Here is a 20,035-nt window from a genome sequence, read left to right as displayed (position 1 = left end):
GACTTCCAGCGACCGTGTGACTTCACTAGACTGGTGTGTCATCTCGTCCTCAGCGCTCCATCTCGCACGAAGCGCACACACGGTTACACAACTCTGTGTGATGTCGCGCCCTCGCCTCCTCCTCCTCCTCTGCAGGCTTCCACTCACAGCAGGAGGAACAAGGATCTCTGCAGAGATCACATCTGTTTTAATCCTCCTCCTCCATCACTCCATCCTCTCATCCCTCCTTTATCCTGAATAATAAGGAGTGAGGGCTGACACAACATGGCACTTTATTGTTAAAATAATGGAAAACTTATATTAAAATATTGTTTTTTAAGTCATGGAAAGTGTTGTAAGAAAAGGTCGATACACCTAAATATTGCTGTAATAAAATAATAATACTGTGTATATTTATATTTGATTTATTTACTTTCTATTTATTTAAGAATGACTACAGATAGCATTGTTATCAACTAGCTAAGCTAGCATAAACGGTATTCACTAAAACATTCTTGTTTTTCTTTACACCAACAAGTTATGTTACTGGGTATGAACATTAAGCTTATTCGACTTAAGTATATAAATATAAAAAAGAATATTAAATCTAGCTAATTGTGTGGGAACATGACCTGCTTGAGACCTTGGCTCCTACAATGTTGTATTGTCATCTGCTGTCTTTGAAGTGACTTTAATACTTTTCATAAGTGGTATGTGAACTTGAGTAAACATGAATACATTTTATTGTTTGGTAAAAGAATGGAAAACTTGTGTAAGAAATATTGTTTTTTAAGTCATGGAAGGTGTTGTAAGAAAAGGTCGATACACTTAAATATTGCTGTAATAATAATAATATTGTATCTATTTATATTTGATTTATTTACTTTCTATTTATTTTTATTTATTTCATATTCGCAGCATTTGCTAGTTTTATTGTTGCAATTGACCTTTCCGGCCACTAGATGGTCATTTCACCGCTCACAATTAAATTCTCCCGAGGACTGAGGACGAGAGGATACAGTCGACTCCAGCGACTTTTAAAGAGGATGTTTGGACATATTTTGGTTTCAAAACAATTGAGAGCAGTTACGATGAGGGGTGTTAGAAAATATCGATACAAGACTGTATTGATTTAAGAAATACATAGAAAATATATTTAATGTATTGCTTCAAATCATACTTTATTTTTAATGATAGTTATTTAAAGGTTTACAGTTTAATAAAGTTATTGACTTTTGATCATTTTTGTGTTGCAATTAGACTTCCGGCAGCTAGATGGCAGCAGTCATTGCGCAGCTTAAGTAACTATAAAATGCAGCGAGATCCAGGCAATGACTGAGGACATGAGGATACAGTCGACTCAAGCAGCTTTTTAAGCTGATGTTTGGCCTTTTTTTGGTTTGAAAACAAATGAAAGTAGTTACGACTTCATCAAGAGTCATGTGGTCTGTAAATTCTACAACACCAGAGTCAAGTACTCGACAATACTACACGTATATGCTTGTTACTACAATATCACAATATACGGTATCATTGCCTTGAATATGGTATCACTAGATTCTTCCTCATACACACCCCTAGTTGTTTCCATTTGAAATTGTAGTTAACTGTAATTTTTGGTTTATATTTCTGTCGTGGAAATGCAGTGAAAGTTGTGCCGTGTGTTGTGCACAGAAGCAAACATGACATTTGTGGTGAAGAAAAGAAAAAAAAAGTTAATTACAGGAAAACCACATCTGTGTCGAAGATGGTTTATATTCATGTCTTTCGTCTCGAAGAATCTCACGCTAGTTAGCGACTGCAAACATGTGATTACATTGGCTAATGGCTACATTACAGAATCACTCATTATAGATCACCAAATGTCTTGATTTTTTTCTGGATATTTGAAAATCGATGTCGAAGTGAAACTTTATTGATATTTGCGTGGACTAAAATACTTCGGATTAAAGCAGAGATAGTGAAAATAAAGATGTAGAAGATGGAATTTAAACACTTTCTCTCTCCGGGTTAATTAATGATCACGACTTCATATTTGTTCTTCCAAGACCATCATTTCTAATAAACGAAGAGAAAGGTTGTTTTTTTTTTAAAAGGTACTTTGTCTTTTTTTGTCATTTAGTTATGAGGTCGATGTCGCTCGGCGCCGAAGATCAATATCCCCCTCAGTAAACATGACTTCCCACATCATTAGCGGCGACAGATGATCCGTCTGTTCCGACGGAGGTTTCTTCAGGTGTCTCTGCGGCTTCCATGGCTTTAACCGGCAGCGTAATGAAATGTCAGCGCACAAAGAAAAGAACCTGATAACGTGTCGTGAGAGCGTACGACGTCTTCGCTGCGACGTTCCGATCGCTGCATCTGCAGCTATAAATCAACGGCGCTCCGGGGGATCGCCCGGGCGGCGAGGGCGGCGCTCCGCGACATCCCCACGTAAAGACGACGCACAGTGTCTTTGATTCATTTCTGGTTTAGATTTCACGCCCTGCGGTGCGTTCATGAAGAAAAAACGTCTGGAACGGAGCAGATGATTATATTTACTTCTCAGGTGAAATGAAAAAATAAAAAGAAGCGACTCAAACTTGTCGTTTAAAAATAACTCGATCCGTCGGCAAACATCCCACTTCTTTTATTGCATCACGACTTTCAACGCGGTACAACTTCTTTAAAGTGTTTATGTACCGACCAAAAAGGTTTGTTCGCGCCATCATTTTAGGTTTGACCGGGTTCTGACTCCCCCGACAAAAATCTGATGAACGACTGGCGTGTCACCCCCAAAATCCATTTATCGTACATCGCCAGGGTTCCGTATCAGTGACGGGTTTATAAAGTCGTCCATCAAGAGCTGTCGCTACCGAACGGCGCCTGAACGCACCGGCGACGCTGAGAGAGAGAGAGAGAGCGCTGAGTCAGCGGTTTGTTTTGGAGTTTCCTTCCTGTTCACATGAGTCGGTTCTTAAAAAATGTATACTTGTCCAACAGGAAGTGAATCTGATTTTGATTTTGTCTTTTCATTCTTTCAGGCTCGATTCATCTTCATTATATTTATGTTTGTCCTTTTACTCCTGTTGTTGACATGGCTTATCTCGGTTCCTTATCTTACATTAATACCGACGTCTTCATTGGTCACCATATCAACGTGAAAATTAAACTATGTTGATTTTTGAGCTAACCGTCTGGAGGGTCTCGTACAATTACTTCCGCCATTCTGGTCCTGATACCGAACCAGAATATCAATTAGAACCACCTCAACCTTGGGTCAATATTAATCTTAAAACATGGATCTCAATAGATTTTCACAGAGAAGTAAAACCGCAAACAAAAAAGTTATTTTATGTCTATGTTATACAATACACGTTTTTTGCATTATTATAGTTATTCGAATTTTATTTGTCTCATGACATGAACGCTCCAAAGCCATTCTTACATTATTGAATTGTATCTCTTAAAATATTTAAACATTTAGAGTTGTTTTTTTGGTTTTTAACAACATTTAATCTTGTTTTTATTCTTAGTCGCCATCTTTCAAGTTGTATCAGATTTTCTCCGCATTATAACGACTTAAGGACAATATTTTGTCATGTTTACAAATATTTGATCAAGCTGATCACATATATTGTTCACATTGTTACAAACAGTCGATTTATTTTAAAAGCAGATAAACTTAAACACAACTTTAGAACTTGATGGGAGGCACAAATTATCACACCCAGTACTTATGGTGCCAACTAATCAGTGAACTCCCATGATGCCTTTCTACACACTGCTCTATTTAGTGACAATGCTACTAAGGTACTGTATTAAGTTCATTCATTCATGTCTATGTCAAAGGGGATTAAGAGCTGTGATTGGTTGGCTGGGCGGCAAAGCACTATGGTAGCTCCAAGTGGAACGACAGCGAGAGGCTTCTTCAATTCTGAGAACTTCCGGAACTTAAAGAAGCTTCTCGGATGAGAAGTTAAACGTCTTCCTAGAACCCTACATGATCCAGTCGACTCGCTTTCAGAACCACTTAGACCATGACCTTGATGAAGGAGAACCTTCACTTACCTTATAGTCGCTGTTTGGGTCACCGTGACTGAGACGGTTGTCGAGAGGGACGGCACCTCGTATATTCAACGTTCAATTAAAATGTGTTTATTTAAACAAGTAAAAAATTAAATTGTCACTATTTTTTTTAACTTGACGGTTTAGTTCGGTTTCGGATCAGTGTTAAACTGTCAGTGGGAAAGCAGCCAAGCGGAACAGAGTAGAGAGAGACCGAAGTGACAGTGGAAGATGTTTCAATAGATTCAATGGATTTGTAAGATGGTTGTATGTAATATTGTGACGACAATGATCATGACTTTACATCCTCTTTGTTACCCATCAGCCATCACTGCTGCTATGAACTGTATCTCCTTCTCTGTCGAGGACTTCCTTGACTCTGATCCTTCTCTGCCTCCAGATCTGAAGAGGGAGGCCAGCATCTGCCACATGCTGAAGCACCCTCACATCGTGGAGCTGCTGGAGACGTACAGCTCGGACGGGATGCTCTACATGGTCTTCGAATTGTGAGTCCGGTCCCGGGTCCAAAAAAACCCCCCAACGTCCCGGGCGAGAGAAGAACGCGTTTTAATAATCACCGACGGAAAGAGAACGACTCATTAAGAGCGAGACGACTTTAGTTGCTGCGTCCGCTTTATTTTGAGAGATAAGATCAGGGTTTTCACACTCGCAACCACCTCCAGGATCTTCTTTCTTTTTTTCTTTTTTTTCTTCCCACGTGCTTCCATTGCTTCGCTCCCAGAACTAATGCCGTTATCGTCTAATTCTTGTTATCGCCGAGCGGGCCGGGGCAGGGATTGGTGCTGGTGGTTTTATCGCACACCTCAAGAGTCGCTGCAGGAAAGACGTTTCCAGGATAAAGACTCCCAAGCTGCGTGAAGAAAGATTTGAATGACTCGCTGATTATTTTCCTCGGACAACCAGGAAGACTGTAGCTGTGGTTGTGTCGTTATAATGTCTTTCAATGACGGAAAAAATTATCCATAATTTTTTTGCCTTTAACCCTTGTTTTATATCCGGGTCAAGGTGACCCAAAAACAAATGTGCTTGTGGTATCCCTTGTGTTGTCTCTGGGTCAAGGTGAACGACCTCCCTGGCTTCCATAAATACATATGCGGTGGTGGAGGTCGTTTATCTTGATCCAGAGACGACACAAGGGATACCACAAACACATTTGTTTTAGTGTCTTCGGCGGGTCACCTTGACCCCGAGATAACACAAGGGTTAATGAGTACAAACGTTTGCTCAAGGGTTCTCTTCTCTCGTATATAGTACCTACTTTAACTCGAGTTGTCAGTGAAAAATATTCAATAATAAGTGGGGTTTTTTACAAGGAAGAACATGTTTACCTACATATATCCTTCCTTTGGGTCACATTCCTTGTATGTCTACGGTGATAATGACTTTTTCACACTATTTCTGTTCTTTTGAAGATATTTAAAATTGATTCTTATAGCGAAAAAAAACTTTAGGAATTTACTATTAACTAAGTTGGTCCTGAAACTTAGCTGCTGAAATCTTTGATCAAGTCCCAAAAAAATGGTTCAATTTTTCAAAAGATTCTTTAGTTTTTCTTTTTTTCTTTTAAGAAATAACAACAAAAATAGTTTCCAAGCATTTCAAAGCAAAACAAATTTAAAATAAAAGTACTAAGTTTACTACGTTTTAATAATGATTAATATTTGGTAAGTGGTTTTCCTTTATTATTAAAAAAAATCCTTAAATAATCTGTACATTTTATACATAAGCAGAAAATAGAAGAAGAATAGAAAACTTATTGACAAGAGCAAAGTCTGATTAAAAGTATTTTCTGTCACTCATGGGCCTGAAGTGAGAGACGAGTCCCTCTAGTGGTTCCCTGAGGAGCGACACGCAGATCAATACAACAATCCCACACACATCCATGTAATATCTCCTCTGAACCTGGTTCTGCTCCTGTGCCTCCAGCATGGACGGGGCCGACCTGTGCTTCGAGATCGTGAAGCGAGCCGACGCCGGGTTCGTCTACAGCGAAGCCGTCGCCAGGTGAGACCAGAATTTTTTAATCATTTCTTCACATCAATTATCACCTGTTAAAGTTCTCACCTTCTTTTATTTCTTTTTTAACAGTCACTACATGAGGCAGATCCTTGAGGCGCTACGCTATTGCCATGACAACAACGTCATACACAGAGACGTAAAGGTATTTAATAACCATTTTAAAGCATAACTACGGATATTTATTTCTATTTGAACTACTATTTTTACGTTTTATTTGTCATACTTTTTATTTAAATATGCATATTTAAAGTCTATACTTTGCTTACAGCATTAAAACTTTTTTTTTTACTTAAATTAAAGAATAATGACTGTATTTGCTGCACAGTTAGAATAATATGTTGTGTAGAAGTTTCCAGAGAAGTTAAATATCTGTTACTTTATTCGTCACTGACTAAACTGAATCACAATAGAGGCAATTATCCGGCGTCGTGGCTGTAAAACGACAGCAATACTTACAGAAAATCGGGCCCAAAATAAAACAAGCTTGATAAATATGTAACAGAAGCAGAGGTTGTCGTCGCCGGTGTTTGATCAGGGAGTTTGAGATGCAGTTTTCTCCGGCGTCGACGTGTTATCAGAGTCGCCATCTCAGGTTCCTGCCCTTCACCGACGACAGACACCGAAACAGCGAATCCAGACAACAGAGCTGCTGAATATGGATCAGCGCCGCCGCCTCTCCAGCATGAAAGTCACTGAATAGATTTGAATCCAAAAGTCCATAAATCACACTCGTGTTGCTCCTTTTCTCTTTTTTTTTTTTTGTTGGTTTTGTTTTAATGAATACGCCGTGTTGTTTCGTGAGGAGCAGAGACATGACGTTTTTAAATCATGAGGGATTAAAGTAGACTTGTTTGCAATTGTTCTCACCAAAATGATCCAGAAAATACAGTTTTGCTAAACAAACTTATTTTTAAATGTATGGATCGTACAATAAAAATCACAACCTAATTATTTGTGTTTTACCTAATACAATATAAAGTGACCAGTAGATTAAGAAATGTTCGTGTTATTTTCCTTTCCTTAAATTCCTGAAGCTTAAAAAAGCCTACAGCTAAATAAGCCAATGTATAACTACAATGGCTAATAGCCCAACAAACACCAAAGAATTATGTAAATAGAGTTGTATAACTTTTCTGACACATTTTCGGTGTGTACTGATAAATAATTTGATTGTAAAACAAACAATAATAACAATGCATATTTTTATAGGTAGTCATGATGAGTTTGACTACACTCATAGCTAGTTAGCATGTTAGCAGCTAGCATAAAAGCAAACTTAAGCTCACGTTAAAACACACAAGGAGTTGAAATAGTTAAAAGTTAAATTTGCAATTTATGTATACATTATTTCAAGTCTGTTTGTCTTCCAATATAAAGCGTTTTAGTTGTTTTTACTATACATTTTTTTATAATACTCAAGAAAAACCTATGCTATTGCCATTAGTCAATTTTTCTTTATGTCATCTACTTTTTAGGACTTTAACATGACCAGTGAATTAACAAATCCCTATTAATTTTTAAGTGTTATTTTCTTTTCTTAAAAAAAGGCTCCAGCTAGAATAGTGGACGTATAGCTACGATCACTAATAGCCCAAACAAACACCAATTTATTAAGAATAATGTAAATAGAGTTATATAATTTAGCTGACACCTTTTTGACAGGTACAAATAAATAATTTGATTGTAAAACAAACAATAATAAGAATGCATATTTTTATTGCTAGCGATAATGTCCATGCGTTTGACTACACTCATTGCTAGCTAGCTAGTTAGCAGCTAGCATAAAAGCAAACTTAAGCTCACATAAAAACACACAAGGAGTTGAAATAGTTAAAAGTTAAACGCAATTTAACTATGCTATTGCCATTAGGCAATTTATCTTTATGGCATCTACTTTTTACGATCCTAACATGGCCAGTGAATTAAGAAATCCCTTTTAATATTTTTGTGTTATTTTCATTTCTTAAAAAAGGCTCCAGCTAGAATAGTCGACGTATAGCTACGATCGCTGACAGCCCAACAAACACCAGTGTATCAAGAATTATATAAAAATAGTTATTTAATATAATGTATATATCATTTTTTCTGACTCCTTTTCGGTATTTCCAAATAAATAATTTGAAATTTATGACTACATTATTTCAAGTGTGTTTGTCTTCCTGAGTCGAAGCTCAGCTCCACACACAGACGTTAACTGACTTGTAATCCCCGGCGAGCCTCGTGCTCCCGCGCGACTGTATCGTCAGTTAACTGATATTTTTAAGCCGCTGTTTGTTTTGCCCGGAGGTTGAAGCTGCTCTTCTGAGGGTTTGATGTCGAGTCTGAGCTCGTGCAGGTGTTGCTGCAGCAGCACGTGTCGGTCGATACGTTTGATCGCCTGGAAGCGAAGCGTCGAACTCTTGATCGTCTCCGATGGTTTCGCTTTCATCGGGAAAAGCTCCGGCGTCGATTTGTCTTTAAACGACGAGCTTTGATGATGCATCGCATGTGTTTGTTCAGCGTCGTGCTCGACAAGTTGAGTTAATTCTGTGGAGAGAGTCAAAAAAAGATAGAATAATACAATATAATCTGTAATTTAAACAATATTTATTTTTAATCTCACCTTGAAATATCTTAGAAAAAGTCCTCAATTGGATTTTTTATTTTTATTTAAATTAATTATTGCCACAGATTAGAATATTTATATACAGTATATTGTTTTGAATCGACTGTATCCTCTCATTCTCAGTCATTGCCGGAACATGTCCAAACATCAGCTTTAAAAAACAGCTGGAGTCGCCTGTATCCTCTCGTCCTCAGTCATCGCAGGGATTTCTTCTTTAGCTTGCGCTCTACAAATATAAATGACTTACTTACCTAGTTGCAGAGGACGTAATGACTGCTGCCATCTAGCGGACCGGAAGTGTAATTACAACACAAAAAATGAACAAACGCTGTAAATACGTGAATGTTAAATGTAAAATTAAACATCAGATAAAAGTCCTCAATTGGGTTTTTTATTTGTATTTAAATTAATTAATCACAGATTTAAATATTTATATGTATCGTTTTAGGAGATTTCGGTCATTTGTATTCACCTGTAGTGTTTAGTTTCCACCACTAGGGCTGAATATCGCTGTGTTCTTTTTAAAAAGAATAATTTAAAAAATGGGTCAAAATAAAGTGTTGTGTTTTCACCCCGACAACTCAAACACAAGAAGACAAACACACACAAAAGGACAAATATATTTGATAAAAACTTAAATATTTAGATGAATGCAATTAAATGATAATTATAATTAATCATGATTAATTGATCGCAATTAATCGCATAACTTCATTGTAATGGTAATAGTGGAGAGGTCTGTGGCTTTTGCTCTCAGGTGAGAGGTTAAAGGTCAACTGATGTCAAACCTCCATAGTTGACCCATCACAGCAGCGTTGGCGTGGTTATTTAAACAAGAATTCATCTCCAGAAAAACAATGTATTTTCAGTGGATAGGGCTTAAGATCATTTTCTAATGTCAATACATGAAAACAGACACTGATGATACAATAGAGTCCAACATCTATTTAAGACACACTTATATCAACACATTAGTTGAACTGTAAAGGTTTTTTTTTACTAGTTAAGTACCGGTACTGACATGAACCAGAACCCACAGGATTTAATCCCAAAAATCTTAGCAAACGTAACAAAGTCTCTCACTATTGAATCGTGTTCGAGGACTTTTAGAAAAAAGGCTTTTATTTTTCACCACATACTGTTTTTGGATGAAGTTTATAGTTTGTTTTTTTAATGCTCTGAGCAGCGTTTAAATCCCGGCACCACTTCAAAAAGTACTGCTTTTGGCGCCGGTTTTGGCTCAAACCCGATCCATCCCTGGTTGTCGTTGTAACGTTGCCAAGTAGACTTTGGGAAAACGTTCTTTGTTTTTTAAAATAAAGTCAATATATTTTTTAAACCGGATAAGTGGAGCTAAAAACCCGTCTTTCTTTCATCCTCCCTCAGCCTCACTGTGTTCTGCTGGCGTCCAAAGAGAACTCGGCGCCGGTCAAATTGGGAGGCTTCGGAGTCGCGATCCAGCTCGGGGAGTCGGGTCTGGTGGCAGGAGGTAACTGTGCTGGTCGTACTAACGGACAAAGGTTCTGAGCGAAGGGTTGTGTTGTCGCCTCAGGTCGGGTCGGGACGCCACACTTCATGGCCCCTGAGGTGGTGAAGCGAGAACCGTACGGCAAACCGGTGGACGTGTGGGGCTGCGGCGTCATCCTCTTCATCCTCCTCTCAGGCTGCCTGCCCTTCTACGGCACCAAAGAGCGACTGTTCGAAGCCATCTGCAAGGGCAAATACAAGGTCAGGGTCGATGAAGCTGCTGCCGTCTTCGCTGGCTCCAGATGAAGTTGACATTTTCGTAGAAATGTAGAAGAAATTTAGGTTTATCCTTCTTGAAAAATGTCCATTATATTTTATATTTATGTCAATAGTGTCTATCAAGAAGTAATTTAGGTAATTTTTTCCTCTTTGTAATACAGGCAGTATGTTTAAATATATTTTTTTTTTTCTATCCGGTAATCCATTGTAGTGACGTGTCCATCCTTGTTGTAGTGTTTGGTAATTTTGTACCATTCGATACAATATATTTCGATACACGCATACATTTACTAAAGATTTTAGTTGACACTGTTATTTTGTGACATATTATAGAACTGAAAGCCAAAATATGTCCAAACATCAGCGTTAAAAACAGCAGGAGTCGACTGTATCCTCTCGTCCTCAGTCATCGCAGGGATTTGTTCTTTAGCTAGCGCTCTACAAATATAAATGACTTACTTATTTAGTTGCAGAGGACGTAGTGACTGCTGCCATCTAGCGGACTGAAAATGTAACTGCGACACAAAATGAAACAACGCTGTAAATACGGGCATGTTAAATGTAAAAATTTAACATCAAATAAACCAAAAATGAGCTTAAAGATTAAAGTAAAGTAGGAATTGAAAGCCTCCAACACATAACATTTAATAAACATATTTTTTTCTATTGATTACCGATATAAAGAAAAAATCAACTTTTTCTCACACCCCTATTGTATATTGTTGTTTTTATTGAATATTAATATATGTTAATTAGCCAATTTTGTTTTGTACACATTTCTTTTGTTATTATATTATGTATAGTATAATTGCCAAGACAACAAAAAATCATATTTTAAGGATTTAAAAATCAATTAAAAAAAATGTATTTATACTTTTTGTCGTTTTGTTTTTTAACCATTTGATTATATTTTTGACTGTTGTTAATATTTTAGCTCTTTTGCTTTTAATTCAATTTACTACTTTCAATCAATGTACAATTATTTAAAAAAATTGACGGCTGGAAATGTTTGATGTTTGCATACAAAACAAAAAAGTCAAAGTGTACCATTGTTTAAAAACTTAAGTGAAACGTATGCAAAGGACCAGATGAGATGGAAACAAACAAATGTGTCGTCATCATCATCATCATCACTTCCTTCCTCTTCCTCCCTCCAGTTGAACCCCCGTCAGTGGGCTCAGATCTCCGAGAGTGCCAAGGACCTGGTGAGGCGCATGTTGATGCTGGACCCCGCTGAGAGGATCACCGTCTACGAGGCCCTCAACCACCCCTGGCTCAAGGTAGCTCAGTCAAAATAAAATTAAAAAAGGAAAAATGTGTAACAAAGAAAGGCAAGATAATCGAATCCGGAAAAGAACGAGTAGTAATTACAGAGAGAATCTGACACATTAGGAAATAATCCGACATATTCGTTGAGATGGAACGAAGCAGTTAAAACGACAGAAACCACAGACGATCTAACGGACAATGTTCATCAGGAAAGGGACCGTTACGCCTACAAAATCCACCTCCCGGAGACGGTGGAGCAGCTGAGGAAGTTCAACGCCCGACGGAAGCTCAAGGTCAGAGAAAAATAACTTTTTAGTGGAAGATCCTTCAAGTGCTGAACCTCCTGTATCTGCTTGATGGTCCGTCAGGGGGCGGTTCTGGCTGCGGTGTCCAGCCACAAGTTCAACTCCTTCTACGGAGACCCTCCAGAGGAGGTGCACGACTTCTCCGAGGATCCCACTTCCTCAGGTGCTCTTTTCCTATCATTCTTTTTTTTTACTTATTTTACGTGATTAAAGTGATGGTTGATGCTGGTGTCCACTAGAGGGCGCCCTCATTGTAGTGATTATTGAGTCTCGCTCACGTGAGCGAGTCACGGGTCTTTGAGTCACTAACACGGTTAACCATCGAAGAATCAGTAGAACCAAAATCTGTCCATCATAGTAATTTGATATGGCAACGTTTACGCATATAAAAATTTAATTCAAAGTAAATTTAACGATAAAACTTCGGAAAGGAACATGATTTAATGTAACACTAAACATCACCTCCTGATTCTATTTTAATCACTTTTCAATTTAATTATCTACATATTAATACATTTTCTTTTTTTTTCCCTCTAAAATACTGTTATTGCGTATAAATGATATTATATTTTTCACACTTTTTTTTTTTTTACACAGTCTAACCCCATATTGTCCGATTATAAACGTATCATATTTCCAGTTTCAAATAATACAGAATAAATTCAACCTTTATTTTGACATTATAATACATTTCCATTGTAATATTGTTTGTATTTTCTTCTAAAACAACAACAATATAATATTTTGTAATCATTTTTTGTGTGCTCTATTATACCAACATTTCTATATTGAATTGAAATGGCTATGAATTAAAAAAATATTTAATTATTTTTTAATTATTGGAATGAGTTATATATATATAAACAATAAACCATATTTTAGGGGGAAAAAAATTGTGGGGCAGTTATTTAATTAAAGTAACTTGTTTTTGTGTATTCAACATGTGCAGATTTTATTTTCTTAACTCTTTAATCCCAGAATTCTACTGTTTTATTTTATAATTACTGGAATGAAAAACAACAATATTTTAGGATCATTTGTTGTGTGGGGGGGTAATTTATTTTAACTGACTTGTTTTTGTGTGTTCAACATTTTAGATTTTTTTTAATAAACACATTAATCCAATAATTTTACCGCAGTTTTTGCCAAATTATAGAAAGAACTAATTAATGCAACTTGAGAAATTAAAAGTATAATAAAAAATTGTAGACTTTGTAAATACATTTTTACTATTCAACGTTTTGTGCTTCAATGAGAAAAAAAACATTCTAGCTTAATGCTAAAGTTAGCTTAATGCTAAAGTTAGCTTAAGGCTAAAGTTAGCTTTAGGCTAAAATTAGCATCACAGTATAAGTTTCGATGCTTATTTTCTGTATTACACGTTCAATAAATCTACATTTTTTACTTCTCTTATATCTAAAAAATCCAAAAATGACCATCAAAAAAAGGTCAAAAGGTCAAGTTCTGGTCACAGAAAGAACAAACGTCCTCCTAACTTCCACTAACTAACTGCACTGTTGTCTCCTGTGTCTCTGCTGCGTCCTCCAGGGCTTCTAGCAGCAGAACGTAGGTATCTGGTTCTCCTCGTGTGTGTTGATGTGTTTCCTCAGAGCTCAGGTTTAGTCATGTGACGTGTTGTCGACCTCAGCATGTTGTTGTGCGTGTCCTCACCTGTGTGTGTGTGTGTGTGTGTTGGATCATCGTCTGAGGGTGTGTCGTCGTTCCAGGAGCCGTGTCTCAGGTGCTGGACAGTCTGGAGGAGATCCACGCTCTGACCGACTGCAGCGAGAAGGACCTGGACTTCCTGCACAGTGTGTTCCAGGACCAGCATCTCCACACGCTCCTGGATGTGAGTAATCCTGCATCCATTATTAATGTCTGACTTGAAGTGAAGACGGGGGCGGTTGTTGGTTTGATTCCAGCCTCAGACGAATGCATTCAGTTTAATGTCTGACTTTATTTAAGTGTAAGTTTGATGCCACCTTTCCAGGGTGTCCCTCAGGTTTTCCTCCTGTAGCTGTGGTAGTTTTTTTTTCTATTGAAATCGTTTTATTGAATTCAATAATTATATGTATTTGATTAATATATAATTTATTTTTTATAAATTACTTTTTTTTTTTAATCTAATATTTTCAAAATACTTTTTTTTTTGTACATAGAGTTTAATAATGTAATTTTCTAAATTCAATATTTTTAATTCGTAGTCCTTTAAACGTTGGTAAACAAGTAACAACATTTATATTTTTTCCAATTGTATATTAATATATCGTTAATAGAAAATAATGAAAAATAAAATATCTAATATTGCTCTATCATACCAACATTTCTATATTGAATTCAAACAGCTTTGAATGAAAAAATAGTGAATTTAGACATTTTATTTTTTAATTATTGGAATGAAAATATCAAACTCTATGTGTAAAAAAAATATTCATTCATTTGGAAATGTTCAAATTTAAATTACTTTTAATAAACATTAAAATATATAAATTGCTGAGCTAAATAATTCAATAAAAATCGAATTAAACACTAACCATTCAATATAAAAAGATTGAATTAAATGAATCAATACTCATTAAAAGAAATCAACATTCAAACTGACACTAATATAATCCATATTGTCCAACAGTAGAAACTAATTGAATCTAAAGTCCTGAACGTGTCCAGAATAAAGTTAAAGTTTGAGGGTCCAGAGGGGGGGAGACCCTGAACGAGGGCAGAGGGGGGGGAGTCAGGGGGAGTCAGGGGGAGTCAGGGGGATGAGAGGGATTCAGGGGGAGTCAGGGGGAGTCAGGGGGATATGAGGAAGTCAGGGGGAGTCAGGGGGAGTCAGGGGGATGAGAGGGAGTCAGGGGGAGTCAGGGGGATGAGAGGGAGTCAGGGGGAGTCAGGGGGATGAGAGGGAGTCAGGGGGAGTCAGGGGGAGTCAGGGGGATGAGAGGGATTCAGGGGGATGAGAGGGAGTCAGGGGGAGTCAGGGGGATGAGAGGGATTCAGGGGGAGTCAGGGGGAGTCAGGGGGATGAGAGGGATTCAGGGGGAGTCAGGGGGATGAGAGGGAGTAAGGGGGAGTAAGGGGGAGTCAGGGGGATGAGAGGGAGTCAGGGGGAGTAAGGGGGAGTCAGGGGGAGGCGTCCTCTGTGGTCGACACACAACGGCGTCGATTGTGCCTTCGTGCCACTCGGAGGAAGCTGGACCCTCCGTCAATATAGTCATTAGTGAGAGTGACTTCCCGGACCCTCGAGGATGCGACCGGATTAATCTGGATTAAGATCTGCTCCACACCTTCTGTGTGTCTTTCAAATCCTCCTTTTATTCTGGGTGAGTGTCTTCTTTGTGTTTCTGCCGAGAGACGATCATTAGACACTTTTGTTCAGTGTGAGGTTGATTCACTTCTGAGGTCCACCATCTTGATAACGCCTCTCAGCATCTTGTTACTTCAAACTACCGCCTGTTACTCACTTTAATCACAATATTTTATATTTTGTAAGTGTTAATAAATTTCTCCCCTTTATTATTTTTTATTTTTACTCATGAAATATATTTTTGACTGTTTATCCTCATTTTTTAACATTATAAATATAATATTTTCTTCACAGTTTGATTCAAATGTTATCAAATATCATCTAAACGTTATCTTTTAAACAAATGTAAAACTTTGATTTACTCATAAAATGCAGTTTGTATCCCAAGATATCATAAGATAGTAGTTAATTTATTTTTTATTATTTGTATGTATCAAAGTATCATGTATTTTAAGATATATTTTGTGTATGTTCTTAACATATCTTTAAAGATATATTTAACATCTGCGTATTTTTACACATGTTTTTAAATGTATATTTAATCGTATGTGTATTTTTAACATATCTTTAAAGATATATTTTAACATCTGCATATTTTTACACATGTTTTTAAATGTATATTTTAAAATCTGTGTATGTTTACACATATTTTTAAAGATATATTTAAACATCTGTGTATGTTTACACATATTTTTAAAGATATATTTTAACATCTGTGTATGTTTACACATATTTTTAAAGATATATTTTAACATCTGTGTATGTTTACACATATGTAATTAACACATGTTTTATGTTGTTAGCATGATGAGGTTTCCTCCTGGCACTCTGGTTTCCTCCCACAGTCCGAAAATATACAGAGGTCAATAGAATAAATGACGGTGCCCCCTGACCTCTCACCCCAAGTAGCTGGGACGCCATGTTTTAACAAGAAAAGGGAACTCTGTTTATTTTCTTGAGTTGTTTGAGGGGTCGGGGGTTCACTTTCAGGGGTCATAGTGACCAGGAAATGGTGGAGCGATACTGACTTGACCCCATCATAGCCTCACAACAAAGGAGTCGTGTGTGTGGTGACTGTGTGCAGCTGTGGGACCACACAAACACACACAAACACACACAAACACACACAAACACACACAAATACACACACAAACACACACAAACAAACACAAACACACAGAGACAAGTCTCTTAAAAGTGTATGTTTCCCTTAATTTCTAGATTAGATGGATAATATTTATAAACTATTAATTTTATTCAAAAACATATATAATATATTTGAGGCTTTTAATAGTTACTATTATATTTTTTTTTTTTTTTTTTTATATTTTCTATAATACTGACTTCTTGTTATTCAACACCATGAACGATGTTGAGCAAAACACAATTAATCTGAGGTTTATGTTGTTTGCTTGACTCACACACACGCACACACAAAGACACACAAACAAATCTCTTTAATATGTATTTTTCTGGATAAAACGGCTACTATTGAAATATTATTTCTGAAATTGTAATTAATAATAAGTACATTTTTAAACTTGTTTTTAAATGTTTTTTTCCCCTAATATTGACTTCTTGTTTTTTTCCTACTTTGAGCATTGAGAAATACACAATTGATCTGAGGTTTCTGGTGTTTGTTTGCGTCACACACACACACACACACACACACACACACACAGACCTGCTGCAATGGCGTCTACAGAGGTGCACATGGACAGGTTTAAACAAACACCAGATGAATAACAACATCACACGGATGTTTCTCGTCTCATCCTCACGTCTTCACTGCGTCTAATTGAGTCTTCAGCTGCAGCTTTTGTGGAGTGTGTGAGTGTGTGTGAGTGTGTGTGAGTGTGTGTGAGTGTGTGTGTGTGTGTGTGTGTGTGTGTGTGTGTGTGTGTGTGTGTGTGTGTGTGTGTGTGTGTGTGTGTGTGTGTGTGTGTGTGTGTGTGTGTGTGTGTGTGTGTGTGTGTGTGTGTGTGTGTGTGTGTGTGTGTGTGTGTGTGTGTCAGAGGCTTTTCTGTGTGCAAACACTCTGCTACACACCCACACACTCGCTGGCGTTCGCAGACGCTCTTATTAGTCGCGATGTTTATCCACAAAGCTCTCGTGTGACGAGGACACAGTCGCCTCTTGTTGACATTTAGACGAGTCGAGGCAGACGAAAGAAACACGAACATGAATCAGAGATTCATCAGGAAAAACGCACAACGAGTGAGCAGGGAGTCAGAGACACAATCAATGAAGCATCAACTGAAGAGAAGAGTGATGTGGAAATGTTACTTTTTTTTAAGTGTTTAAACGATACAAAGTTAGTGAGTCGCACCACGCAACATAAAAACAAGGAAAAGTAAAATTGCGAGGCCGAAAAACAACAAATAAATGCATGAAAAATACATCTTACTATAACGCTGAGTCAGCAGAAAGCACTGCCTTGTTTCTCTGCAACAAGATGGTCCCACATAGAGCTTGTTTACAGGGTCAATTTGACCCGAAAGAGTCAAAGACTGATTGTCAAAATAAAACGCTGCACAATGATTATTTATTTATTTTTACACGTTATTTTCAATTGTTTTTCTCTTTGTTCGGCTCAGTTACAAATGTATTTTTCAGATATATTTTAATCATGCAAAATTGTAGTTCTTCAGTTTAGCCACTTGATGGAGCAATTTTAAAATTCCAATTGAAGAACTGTCCAAGTTTGAAGTTCGTATGAAAATAGTATTTTTATTATTCACATATTCTATTGAGAGGTAATACTAACTAAATACTCCTTTATTAAAATATTAGTATTAAATCGTATGAAAATCTTTTAGAAATAGTTTCTGAAAAAAACGTTTGTAAACACTGTGTGTGTGTTTCTGTGTGTCGGTGTGTGTTTAGATGTTCACACAGAAATTTTAAGTGTATTATTTTTCTCTGAACTTGTCTTTTCGTTCCAGCTCTACGACAAGATCAACACCAAGTCGTCTCCTCAGATCCGCAACGCTCCCAGTGATGCGGTGCAGCGAGCCAAAGAGGTAACTCACCAGCGCGTGACCCTTTTTTTATTTATCTTTTATTTGAAAGACTCACAAACTGCTGCCTCACTTTACACTCGCCGTTGCACTCGAGCTTCATTAATGAAGTACTAATCATAAGTTCTGCTCCACTTCTCTGCTCAAACTCTGCTGGTGTCGCTCGGTTTTGGGCTCAAACTTCGGGGGCTGGAACTTCGACTTCTGCTTCTGTAAAATCTGACTTGATTTAGAAAAATAATATTTGATTTATTACAAATACTTCCACTTTAAATTAAAATGATGAACAGCTCACTCAAGTTTGTGATAACGAGGCGCTCCCACTTCCTGTCCAGCCGATAACCATCTAACCTACTTTTATTCTGAAAGAACCGGTGGACTGACTCTGATTTGTGGGACTCGCGACCCATTTGTCGGCAAGTTCCTTGTTTAGCCGGGACTCACCCAAATATATGTTAGACCCCTCCTTCATATCTTACTCTATTAAAAACATAACGTGGGACTCACTTGGATAAGTTGGACTCATCCTATAGCGAGGCCTGTAGTGCGACCGCCTCTTATCTCCAATTGTTTGACAAACTGATGGTTTGTTCGATTCCGACGGGCTCAGAGATTCTAGAATTGTGAGACTCATTTTGACATTTCTACAAGTCGGATGGATGAACTTCCTGTTTAGGGTTTTAATAATGTTGGACTCGTCGAGACTTCTGGAGACATGTTAGTAGCGAACAGACTTTTATTTTCAAGCGGACCCCCTTCCTGTCACATAGGACTCCATGAGTTTTACACATCTTTCATTTATCTACAGGTCTGTTGGCCTCTGCTATCCCGAGTGTAAACCACTTCCTGTTTAGGGTTTTAACAATGTTGGACTCGTTGAGACTTCTGGAGACCTGTCAGTAGCGGACATGTCAAATTAGTAGCTTGAGTGACAGACTTTTATTTTCAAGCAGACCCACTTCCTGTCTCATAGTTGTAGGACTCAATAACTATACACAACTTCTGTTAATCTACAGGTCCGTTGACCTCTGCTATCACGCGTGTGAACGACTTCCTGTTTAAGTTTTTAACAATGTTGGACTCGTTGAGACTTCTGGAGACGCGTTAGTTACGAACATGTTAAATTAGTAGCTTTAGTGACAGACTTTTATTTTCTAACAGACCAACGTCCTGTCTCATAGTTGTAGGACTCAATAACTATACACAACTTCTGGACCTCTGATATCCCGAGTGTAAACCACTTCCTGTTTAGCAACCTGAGTGACCGGGATTCACTTGGATCTGTTGGACTCGATATATTAAATTATTAAAATCATGGGATGATCTAACAGTGACACAAGTCTGGCTCGAATAGTATTTTCGTTAAAACTTTCTCTCTCATTTACTCGGCCGCCAATTTCAGTGTCTACTCGGTACGAGCCCGACTCGTCTAACAAGTCCGTAGGCGAGTTTTGTCGAGTCCTGCAGAAGCTTCACGTCAACCTCGGGTCGGACTGTGAGCGTTGTGGTTTTCTCACCCTCTATTGCTTCCCTGCCCAAGACACGGCGCCCCCTGGAGGTCCACGTGTCCACGCCAGCTCGTTTTAATAAAGATCTGTGCGATGTTGCCTCGGACCACTGGAGCGACGTCTTCTTCCTGCTGTCGGACCTCCAGGGAGGGAATTGTTCGCCGATACGCAGACGACACGCGTGTTTACCTCCCGGTGGACAGAAGACGTTC

The 20,035-nt window shown here is 37.8% G+C and overlaps 1 protein-coding gene across 17 annotated transcripts in view; it reads left to right on the top strand.

The window, feature by feature from the left end:
- Window positions 1-20,035, top strand: part of caska (calcium/calmodulin-dependent serine protein kinase a) — a 94,538-nt gene that overhangs the window by 52,367 nt on the left and 22,136 nt on the right. For 14 of the 17 annotated variants that reach the window (XM_087804893.1, XM_087804897.1, XM_087804900.1 and 11 more), the window contains exons 3-13: window positions 4,427-4,532; window positions 5,974-6,051; window positions 6,136-6,208; window positions 10,058-10,160; window positions 10,224-10,399; window positions 11,575-11,697; window positions 11,896-11,979; window positions 12,055-12,154; window positions 13,540-13,557; window positions 13,719-13,840; window positions 18,241-18,318. In XM_087804893.1, coding sequence (XP_087661019.1) covers window positions 4,427-4,532; window positions 5,974-6,051; window positions 6,136-6,208; window positions 10,058-10,160; window positions 10,224-10,399; window positions 11,575-11,697; window positions 11,896-11,979; window positions 12,055-12,154; window positions 13,540-13,557; window positions 13,719-13,840; window positions 18,241-18,318 — 1,061 coding nt within the window. The remainder of the gene's footprint in view (window positions 1-4,426; window positions 4,533-5,973; window positions 6,052-6,135; window positions 6,209-10,057; window positions 10,161-10,223; window positions 10,400-11,574; window positions 11,698-11,895; window positions 11,980-12,054; window positions 12,155-13,539; window positions 13,558-13,718; window positions 13,841-18,240; window positions 18,319-20,035) is intronic. The other 3 variants (XM_087804909.1, XM_087804906.1, XM_087804903.1) reach the window with 1 other exon arrangement.

Source organism: Callionymus lyra, chromosome 12 (assembly GCF_982586985.1).
Source record: "Callionymus lyra chromosome 12, fCalLyr1.hap1.1, whole genome shotgun sequence".
NCBI classification, from domain to species: Eukaryota; Metazoa; Chordata; class Actinopteri; order Syngnathiformes; family Callionymidae; genus Callionymus; species Callionymus lyra.
This window is presented reverse-complemented; position numbering and strand designations above follow the sequence as displayed.